The 11,403-nt window shown below is 38.0% G+C and overlaps 1 protein-coding gene across 1 annotated transcript; it reads left to right on the top strand.

The window, feature by feature from the left end:
• On the top strand, positions 1-11,088 carry LOC147334909 (uncharacterized). Its single transcript, XM_086286017.1, has 7 exons — positions 1-57; positions 6,021-6,046; positions 7,577-7,696; positions 8,659-8,690; positions 8,771-9,115; positions 9,222-9,299; positions 9,829-11,088. The coding sequence occupies exons 1-7, from the start codon at positions 1-3 to the stop codon at positions 10,002-10,004; spliced, it is 834 nt and encodes a 277-aa protein (XP_086142143.1). The 3' UTR covers positions 10,005-11,088.
• Positions 11,089-11,403: the final 315 nt, after the last annotated feature.

Here is an 11,403-nt window from a genome sequence, read left to right as displayed (position 1 = left end):
ATGTTACGCTCCGGGAGTGAGAACGAGCAACACCCGATGGCCGGCAGCGCAAGGCTCGTAAACAGGTCGCTGATGTAATAACTGAACCGTCCTTCCTTCTTTTTCTTCCCCACCAATTCATCACGCACACATCTAAAAAACACGACGAACAAATTATTTCACGAAGGTGACTCGAGTTATTACACATTTCAGAGAAGCTGGATTTAAACTGAACTTTAAACGTTTTTAATTTCATTCATTTTTAAGCTAAATTCGCAGTTTAGAGGATGCCGGTGGACTGCAGATTGTCACTATCTGACGTGTAAACTATGCCCCGCTGCTTTTTAAGGGAGGTGTTTTTTCTATGAACACAAATACGCAATAACAACAACAGCGACGTGTCACATTACCTTCTAGCACATGTTAAAGGGTGAAGAGAGGAAAGATGTCCTGGGTGTCCGGGTAGCAGAGGTCTTAGAGGCAGATCCGCCCTCAGATCAGCCAATCATCAAACGTTTTTTTTTTCTTCCAGATTTTAAAACTTTACCGGATGGTCTCACGCTAGACCGAACAGCAGTACTTGTCTAAAAGGCTGAATACTATAAACTATCTAAACATGCTTCATTCATGGAGTTACTCTTTAAATAAAATTATACTGATATGAGACAGTGAAGGTAACTGCTTTTAGAGGTTGTAGTTATCTTACATCACATTAGCTACCTGCATATGTGTCGCAGTCGTTTCTTCATGAGGGACCCCTCCCACCACATCCATTCCAGTACTAACTCCAGCTAAGTTACAAACACGACCTTCTTTGGTCATTGAAGATTGAGCACACCAAAATAAAATGATCCTGATTGCGCTGTTAACAGTTCATTTTGAAGCTGTTCATTTACAGACAGCTGAAAAGTAAAACTCTGATGATTATCCAGCATTTTATCCCTCTGACTTCTGATGTTTTTCCAAGAGTGTGTCATTACAATGACGTTGTAATCATGTTTTTAAAAAGTTACTAAGTAACTAAGTAACTACTTTTGAAAATAAGAAATCAGTAAAGTAACGGGATTACTTTTTTGGTGAAGTAATCAGTAATTGGTTACTGATTACTTTTTTCAAGTAACTTGACCAACACTGGTGGGCACAGCAGAATGTTGTGCCCATAGTGTGGGCAGTATGAATAGAAAGGGTTTTTTTAAATGTTGTTTTTGTCTTACATTCAGGGGAGAGATTTTAGAGAATTATGTGTGGTAACCATGTGAGACAAAATGGGACAACTCTCCATTCAATAGGCTTTTTTCGTTAAATAACTTGCATTTTTAATATCATGTTTTTTCTTGCTTGAAAATCAAACCTTCCCTTTTAGTAAACATGCAGGTTTTTTTCTCCCCTGATTGATACATCACCCCTCCCTTCCTCCTCTGTCAACTCTTGTCTGGTGCAATCATTCAGTGAGTTGTAACCAGCAGCCTTTTCCTCGTTGAAGTCTTTCACACTGCCGCAGAGAGTCACTTTGTTTTTCAGTCGATCATTAAATTATTAATTTGTAGTGATGGGTAGATGAAGCCTCGTGAAGCGTTTCAGCACATTCCCCAAACTGTATTTATACTGTGTCGACACAGTGTTGTTTTGCTCCATACTGACACCTGCTGGACCTTAAATATCATTGCAGGCAACTTACTTGAGACTCATAACAGACACTGATTCAATGACCTAGTCATACTTGTATACACTGTATACCCCATCCGGGAGGGGGCTCAGAGTAGAGCAGCTGCTGCTCCACATCGAAAGGAGCCAGCTGAGGTGGTTCGGGCATCTGACAAGGATGCCCCCTGGGCGCCTCCTGGGTGAGGTGTTCCAGGCATGTCCCACCGGGAGGAGGCCCCGGGGAAGACCCAGGACACGCTGGAGAGATTATATCTCTCGGCTGGCCTGGGAACGCCTTGGTATTCCCCCGGATAAGCTGGAGGAGGTGGCTGGGGAGAGGGAGGTTTGGGCCTCTTTGCTTAGGCTGCTGCCCCCGCGACCCGGCCCCGGACAAAGCGGATGAAGATGGATGGATGGATGGTATTGTACTTTCCATGGAATCATTTTATATCTTTGACATTTCAAATATTGTAGACATCTTTAAAATGTATTGTGAATGACATTAAGTGGAAATTAAAATGAAAGTATTGTGAATGTAATATTACCCATTTAAATGTAACTGACTCAGAGTTTATACAGTTTTTACACTGTTTTTGCATTCAGTCTATTGCGTTTTTTGACACCATTTCCCCAGCTTTGGAAAACACACGACACAGGGCACAGATGAAGCTGGGGTACACAAAAACTGTAAAGCCAGGTGGAAAAGGTTCGGATAAGATGTCTTCCTATTCCCCCAGTACGTTAAAGGATCCTCTGATCTTGGAATGTTTCTCTCAGTCTCTCACTGGACCTCAATGATGGAGTCTGCTGTTGCATTGTTGGTTTATCTGCCAGCTTCTTCATTGTGCCGCTGCCACAGGTTTTCTGAAATAATAACATATGCATGGCCGTTTTAGTTTTTGTCGTCTACTCAAAATTTGTACACATTAGCATCAAAATAAATGTACAAATAATCTGATAATAGTGAACTTGGCTGGAACAGGTGACTGCTCTGATGAAGGTCCAGGCTGTGGCTCAGCTGTTGTGCGGGCAATTACTGCAGCACACTCCACTCGTTCAAGTTCCTCCGCATGTTTTTTGGCTATCAATACCTTGATGGTGTGAAGATGAAACAAAGTTAAACCAGTATGCAGTACTTAACATCAGCTACCTGATGAAACATTGTCTATACAAACCTTTCTGGTTGGCAAAACATATGATGGATCAAGGACCTGAACCAGCTCCCTGAACCCCTCACTCTCCACAATACTAAGGGGTTGGCAGTCCTTTATAATAAAATTCAGGACTGCCTGGCCAATCTTCCTAGACGCTTGAGTTCAAAATAATAAAACGCATATTAATAAAAAGATGATAATGCTGCTCAATATCTATATAGGCCTACCAGTGTTCATTCTCAGTGTGTTTGTCTCCTCATTTTCATGTTTGGCACTGTAATGCCTAAACATTGAGGAGGTGCTTTTGTTTGTGTAAGAAAGCTCCACAGAACAGATGCGACATTTAACCTGCATAAAATGAAATAAATAATTTACACTGCAAGTCACATTGCTGTTTTTCCTATTGTGATAGATTACACTGAAACAAAGACAGACAAACCGTTACCTTATTTGCAGTTAAAAGATCGAAAGAAACTTTTCTTTTTCTTTCGGGATCCATTTTGTTATGGAGAGAAATGTATTTTTTTTTTTATCTTTGTGAGAATAATTTTGTTTTTGTTTGTTTTTTTTGGTGGCGACTCATTCCGTTGACAGATGCGCATGCGGTACCTTTTAAACTCTGGCTGTGTCCCAATCCAGCGACCGCACACTTCGAGTACGCATTTTGAGACCTATTACGTCACAGCGACGCGACGACGGCTGTCCCAATTCGAAGTGCACTTCAAATGCGTACTCCAAATGCGCCGTCGATTTCCCCAAATATCAAGCGTGGTCCGGTGCACGCTTCGTGGTCCCATATATCCCACAATTCATAGCGCGGCGGTGGGTGTGGATAATTTTGCCGCAAAAATACGGCAGTAGGGAGCAGCCGAAGAGTGAACTGTCAAAAGTAAGTACTGAGTGATGTCACTTATTTATGTGTGAATGTTTAATAATGAAGAACATTAAAACATTACTGTTGGCCACATGTCGGCAAAGTTATGTGACATTAGTGATGTTTGTACTAACTTGGTTTTAAAGCCTTTACTGTAAAATATACGCTGTTCAATAGTTGACTTTAATCTTACAGAGAATGTGATGATTTTATGGATAATTAAAGTCAGTCATATATCCACAAACACAACAAGCTGAAAGTCAGTGATGCTGCTCGGTTTGCAGTCCTGAATATCACGGCACCAGCAGGATTCACTGCACTGTTAATGTTAGCTATGTTACATTGCTGCCTCTGCTCGGTGGTGTCGAGCCAAACGGACTTTAACGTGTGTTTGAACGAGCTGACGGTTCACTCGTTAAGCTGAAAGAAAGATGCTTTAATCACAGCAGTCACACATGTGTCCACTGTACCATCTGGGAACTCTTCTTGTTTAGCACTCGTAATAACACAAACACTAAATCCTCCTGTTTGTAGCAGTGTGTACACCTGAGACTGTCACCTGTCTGTCTGTCCTGCACTCTCTCTCTTTTTCTTTCTCTCTGATTGTGGAATAAAAGTATGAACATGTATTTATAAGTTACACTTGTGTTTGAATCCTGCAGCTTATCACACATTTGATTTCCATGTGTGACAACTGCAAGTGTGCAGAGTGAGGACAGACTGAGGGACCCACTGCTGCACATCATCTGTGAGGCTTTGCACCCCTGATGATCCACCAGGAGAAACTCAGCAGTGTGTGAGTAAGAGGAGGAGGAAGAGCCAGCAGCAGCTGACAGATGGAGAGAATAGACAGACTGTTCCCTGTTTGTGAAGGACTGCTAGGAAAGTTTAACATAACTAATTGTCTGTCCTGAATCAGTCTTATTAGGTAATGTTCAAATAATTGTATCATTCCAGTGTTTTCAGTGTGGGAGAAAGTACTCAGGGCATTCAAGTTACACACTATGAAAGGCAGCAACAAGTGTAATATTCAGAAACCTAAAGTATGTATCAGCAGCAGAATGGAGCTAAAAATAAATGTTTGTTTCAGTTCTATGAAGCTTTGAGTATTTTGGATTAGTAGCACTGCTGTGTTTGTTGCATCATATTGCTGTAATTGTTTATATGCTTTATATATTCTGAGGTAAGTTGATCTATAGTGTTACATCATATTTTATAAGGATGTTATGTGTTTGTATACTTTCTGCCCAGTTTGACCCATTTAGCAGAAGTCAACCTGTTTAAGGCTCTGATATCTATTCTGTATGACTTAAAGCAGTTATGACATGGTCTGATTTTCTCACCCAATAAAGGAATATTTCATATATCAGTCTACTCTTCATTCTATCAGAAACCGTTATCACAGCTCGTACATTTTCTTTTTACACATATATGTAAGCATTGAGCCAAATTTAGTAATGCCAACATATTAAACGGACAATATTTGTCTCATACATAATACATCTATATATACACTGTCAAAGGTACTTGTCTTTGAGTGAAGATTTAAGGTGATAGGAAATATAAATAACTGCAACTTGAATCTTTGACACAGAGTCCAAGCTCACTGCTGTAATATATCCTGTAATATCATAATAATCTGACAATAAATATAATATTGGCCATATTATATTCACATTACCAAAGTGAGATGATTTTAGTCTCATGACCAACATTAACTAATTGTTATTTACTAACTAATCTTGAAATGACTGTTCAGTACAGAAATAAAGGCCAGCAATCATGTTTTACAGTCCCGTGGTCTCAGCCTCAGATACTCAACTAATCAAAGTGATGTCATGACAAAATGAACGAACAAAAAAACATTTTTTTCTCCTTCATTTATGTCAAACAATGCTGTAGTATCATGGTTGCTAGGCAACCTGAGCAGCGCGACGAAGGCTAGACCGTCCCATTTCACAAGCCTCGCACTTCCGCACTTCTCGCACCGTACATAGTACCCGTACTGCGCGTACTCCGAAGCGTGCGGTCGCTGGATTGGGATACAGCCACAGTTTGGCAACGAGCGATACAGCAGCTGTGCCGATCACCTGACTTTTTTCTTAAAAAGACACAGCACAGATACAAATTTCGCTAAGAGTATAGGTTTTTTTGTTTTGTTTTGTTTTTGTTTTTTTTGATACAGCTTGTAAACTCACTGTCTGACCCATACTCCGGAACGGTAGGAGGCGGTAATGCTCCTTTACGTTGGTTGCCAACCGCCGTTAAACACAAAGAAGAAGAAGAAGAAGACAAATTTCGCTCTGTGAGCTTGATACGTGCATCAGTGTTGCTGGACCCATCACTATTAAGTTACACGAAGTGGACAGCTCGCTGCGGTCTCTCCTTTAAACCGGTGAGTATCTAAAAGCTGATTTGACTCTTTGTGTCTTCATGTTCAGTCCTTTAAAACGTATTTAATGTCAACATGTAAACATGTCAACTGCATTTCGTTGCCCTGTACCTGTGCATGTGCAATGACAATAAAGTTGAATTCTATTCTATTCTATTCTAAAACTCGGCAGGATTTAAGTTTGGACTACCTAATGAAGACGAAGCGCATTAATTGATTTAAGTATTATTAAACCAGTGTTAATGTTTTGGCTTTGCTTCTTCGTCGGTTTTTGTTTGGAACGATCACAGCTGTGAAGTTTGTGGACATTTAAAGTGCGCATTGAGGAAACAGAAGAGCAGTTCACGTCTTAAACCATTCAAATGAATAAATAAAAGCTATATTTTTTGTTTGAACTACTGTGCTGCTGTTTGCTGCGAATATTTATTTAGCTCTCAGAGGTAAATCTGTACCAACTCTGAGCCGTGAAATATGCTTTTATCGTTGCATTACTCCACTTCCTCCTTCCTTGTTTTTGTCACGAGTTCTAAATCTGCTACTTCCTGGTTGAAAAAAATATTTTTTCAGTGAATCGTTTTTAGTTGATTCTTAGAAACTAAAAGCTGCTCCCCAACAAAAATCAAAGTTTGTGTTTAAATTGTTTTCGTCTGTTGCCCTGTGTTCCAGGTTAACTGTTTTTTGTTTGTTTTTGTTTTTTTTACTGGTTTTTACACTAACGTTTTTAAGTTAAGGTTGCGCAACAACAAGGTCCAGCAGCTCTGCTGGTTGTAGCAGAAACAGAAACAAAATAAAACCTGACGCAGTTGAAGTTTTTTTAAACATCATCTGAAAGCGCCGTGTCGTTAGAGTCGCGATTTTCAATATTTTGTTGTTACTGTAGGTGAATTAAAGACAGACTGTTAAATGGAAACTGTCCGAAACATGACCGGTGTAATGCTTTAATAATAGTTGCTTCTGGGAGGTTGTTAAGCCTGAGATTGAAAGAAATTTTGGTTTTTTGTTCTACAAGTGAAATTAAGCGCTTAGTTGAGTAACAGACTCTGTGAACCTGACCTACTCACTGACAGGTTTCCTCCAGCAAACTCCTCCTCCTGATGAACCTGACGAAATAACAGAATCGTGTAAAAGGAAAAAAAAACCGCATTACTCTCATAAACGTATATTATAAATACGATTATATTTCATAAGAAGAACCTTTTATCCAGATCCATCCATCTATTTTTATTGTCTATTATTATGACAAAGTGGAGAACCAAAGATGAACATCATGGTCCACACTTGCAAACATTCATGTTTCTCAGTCCACTAGATTAAAACGAGGCTCTGCTCTTTATTTGGCAAATCCATGTATCGGAAGGGCAGAAAACAGAAAACAGCCTGCGTTGATTAAACAACAAGTTTGTAAACTTCATCGTGGACTGTGGGGGAACATTTAACAGATTAATTCTTGGATACGTCAACACCATGAATCGAAATTTAGTGGAAGTGAAGAACCAAAAAAAAAAACACATGCTTGTCATTTTTCTTTTCTAGGTTCCAGGCCCTTGATTGTGATGCACTCAGGAAGTTCACCAGGAAAACTTCATCGTCACATGTTTGCTCACTTTCATGGAGAGGAGCTCCTGGCTCCTGGAAGCTGAGCAGACTGAAGAGGTAGGAACGTCATTCAAAACTGAGCTTACAAGAGTTAGAAAAGTTGACATAGGTAATATTAGACAAGGCACTGCACACTGATGTCAACAGGTGCTTTAAATCTATAGGCTTGAAGTGTGTAGTAGTAGTAGTAGTAATAATAATAACAATAATAATTCTGAAAATTAAAAAAGCTGTATAAAGAAAAATGAATGCAATAATTTGCATATCCCATAAACTCACATTTAATTCACAATAGAAAATAGAAAAAAATATTAACTGTTTAAACTAAGAAAAACACCATTTTAAGAATAAGGTTAAACAGTTCCAGAATAAGGTTTCTCAGTGTAAAATTGTGAAGACCTAAATGTTATCAAATACATAATACTCTACAGTACATGATATTATCGAAAGATTTTGATCATCTGGAGAAATCTCTGTGGGCAAGGGACAAAAATGAAAACCAGCATTGAATGCCCTTAATGTTCTGGTCCTCACTGCGTTAAAAAATGCAATAAAAAAAGTCTTCCTGTCTGCCATTGAGACCTTTCACCAGCTCCAAACATTTAGAGCGTAAAGAAGCAAAAAAAAAATACATCAGAGAGGATCCAGGACTGTTAGCTTCTTATATCAGACAAGATTGGGACATTGAGCTGCTCTCCTCAGTTCCCACGTGTTTATAGACTGTTACAAAAGAAGATCTGATGCTACAATAAAAATGGTCTCTTCCCAACTTTTGGAAACATGTTGATTCAGCTAATAGTGTTTTGTTTTTTCTTAAAGTTGTGCGTTTTCTCATTTTAAAAATTTAATGTTTTTTGTGTTCTGTTGTGAATGAAATCTAGTTTTATGACATTTCCAATTCATTGTATTCCGTTTTATGTACATTTACTTTTTATGTCTTACTTTTATTCTCCTAGTTTAAAAAAAAAAAAAAAATCTAAAACTTTGTCCTCACCTTTTTTCTTTTTTTTTCCTCACAGGAAAATTATCATCTCGATATTTCTGTCTTTATGTGAGTTTTCACATTGACACATTGAGAGGTTTTTATTTAAATAAAGCTACAATCCTGACCTTCCTCTGTCTCCTCTTCAGGTATATTTGCTCGAACTCAGAGTGTCTATGAGGCCAAGGAGGGCAGCAACATCACCATCAGACTGGACCGTCAGCTCCAAGCTGACGTGTCTCTAGCTCACTTAATGTGTGTTTTCCTCTCAGATAATGGAAATACTTTGTTTAAAATGATCAGAGGAGTGGAGGACTCTGAGTCTCAGCATGAGCAGTTTGCAGGACGGGTTCAGATCGATAGAGACGCCCTGAGAGGAGGAAGAGTCGTACTTTGTGTGTCTAGAGTCACAGCTGAAGACTCTGGAAACTACCGCTGTGATCTGGCTGCTGATTATAATAAGGTGCTGAGGAGGTGGGAGCATGAGGTCTCTGGTAAGTCAACAGAACCCCAGATGCAAACCTGTTGTGCCTTTGTTTTTGTTACTGCTGTAAGATGACCTGGATGAGAATCTAACACCTAACTAATCTGCTTCTACAGAAAATTTCATCTTGAATGTGACTCGCCTTCATTCAGTGAGCAGTGATGGCTTCCACACAACACCAGAACCAAGTGAAGGTAGGACACACCGAGCTGCTACTATGGTTATTAAAGGTTTTAAAGGTGTTCACTCATTAATTAACAAAGTGCTTTGTAATGAAACTTTTCTTTTAAAACAAAGTCTCTCTAGAACAAATCTAACCACTTGGTAGCCAGTCTGAAATGCTGCCAGGCATTTATTTGTGCACTTATTTAGAAGCGTTGACAACGATAACACTGCTCCTTTTTTGCCATGGCTTTTTCTTTTTTTTTCTTTTTTTTTTTTTTTACAAGTTTATTATTTATTCAGTACCTAAAAATACTGACTGGCTGGTGCTGCAGAAAAAGAGGGGAGAAAATGGAGGGTTTAAAGGAAAGTAGAAACAAAATCTACTGTATGTATTTTAAATGGTCACATAAGAGTATCTGATTCCAGATGAACAGAATCAACTTTCTGTAATTGCCTTCCCTGAATGACTGAGCATGACAAGGTTAAATCAAACATAAATAGTTGCTTCACCTGACATCAGATATAAACTGATGTTTTGTTTTTTTTCTTTTCTTAAAGGAGCAAGAAGTCCTGAGGAGAAACGCAGAGCTCATGACTGGAACAATGTTAAAACTGTTTTAGGAGCTCTAAATGTTGGAGCTCTAATACTTGGTGGCTTAGTGTTAGTGATAGAAGAAGCTAACAGACATCTGCAAGCAATACTGCGAAAGTTTTTTTTTTTTTTCTCTGTGTAGTTGAATTTTAATCGAACAATTTTTATGCTCTGATTTATGTTTTGATGTATTTCGTTTTGCACTTATAAAGACAAAAGCCTAGATCTTTATATTCAAAGATTCATTCGAAGTTACATTTGATCCAAATGCACATTTCTCAGCATCATTATGGCTCCAGGTAGATCCCCTTCGTGGTCTCCTGGAAATAATAACCACAGCTTTTCAGCCGTTCTCAGTATCAGCTTCAACTATGAGCATGGGTTATGAAAGAAAAATCACTGAACATGCACTTTTACTCTTTTTAACATGACCTTAGACATTTTAAGTGGGTTTTCTGTCTCTTCAGAGAACTCACTCTCAGCAAATAATGTGAAACATGCAGCATTTCAGCTCAAAATTGACAATGACTCATTTTCATGTTCTCACAGTAATGTTACAGTAACACACTTCATTTCTATTAAAAATGTAAGTGGCAAGACATAAAACCATTGATGTAATTGTTTGGTCTTTATAAATCACATCTGACTTAAACAAAGATAAAAACAATAAATGTAATAACTGCACTCTTCAGTTTGACAGACGTGTTTCAGTCTTGGATAAAAGCTGCAAAAGTCTCATGTATGTAACGTTAAATATCTGAATTAAGCACTTTTTAAATCTAATACTTGCAATAATTTCTAATAACATAAGCTTCACCTTTAAACACCTTTTTTCAGATTCATGTAAAAAAGAAAAAAATAACAGTGTTTATGGGTTTTTGGTGTTATTTCTGTTTAGGTTTTTTTTTTTTTTTATTGGTTTTATAAACGCACTACCCAAGTTTTTGGATATTATTTTGTATTTGTATAAATATTTTTTTAAACAATATTAAAACATATGTTGGTATTTTAACAAAGTGTGTGTGTGTGTGTGTGTGTGTGTGTCTATATCGAGAGATCTATATGTGGTAGTCATGTGTTTTGGTGACATTTGTTATCAAGAACATTGCTGTCTGATTTTCTTTGTTTTATATTTTTTTTTCTTCATTTGTTGTAATAAATTTTTCTTCATTTGTTGTAATAAATTGATTGATAAATCAATAAAAAATGTTTCTATTTGCTCTTGATCTGGAGAAGACTGCATTTAAAACAAAAGCAAAAGTGAAGCATGAGGTACAGACATTAGATTCGTGAAGTTAAGGGGCTCTGCTTCAGAAATACACACGTGAGATCAGGTCATAACTGTGAGGAAAGAGCTGAGAGGAGCTCTAACATCTCTAATACAAGTTCATCTGCTTGTCTGTGTGTTCATTTGACAGACTGTTAAGCTCTTTGTAATAAATCAGACCAAACTGCTGATACATAAACAGAGAAACAAAAGAAAAAGATGGGACAGTGAAGTGAGTTGGATTGTTTACACTATAATACACAAAAATAACTGA

This window comes from Aulonocara sp. 'chitande type north' Nkhata Bay, linkage group LG3 (genome assembly GCF_057382095.1).
Source record: "Aulonocara sp. 'chitande type north' Nkhata Bay isolate Kocher_YH1m ecotype deep benthic linkage group LG3, A_spYH_male_GT1.1, whole genome shotgun sequence".
Lineage (NCBI taxonomy): Eukaryota > Metazoa > Chordata > Actinopteri > Cichliformes > Cichlidae > Aulonocara > Aulonocara sp. 'chitande type north' Nkhata Bay.
This window is presented reverse-complemented; position numbering and strand designations above follow the sequence as displayed.

Bases quoted from the DNA above. Each gene is read 5' to 3' on its own strand.
- LOC147334909 (XM_086286017.1), top strand. From the start codon at position 1: ATGTTACGCTCCGGGAGTGAGAACGAGCAACACCCGATGGCCGGCAGC. The intron at 6,047-7,576 runs GTGAGTATCTAA...TTTCTTTTCTAG, and splicing joins GCGGTCTCTCCTTTAAACCG to GTTCCAGGCCCTTGATTGTG. The intron at 8,691-8,770 runs GTGAGTTTTCAC...TCTCCTCTTCAG, and splicing joins CTCGATATTTCTGTCTTTAT to GTATATTTGCTCGAACTCAG.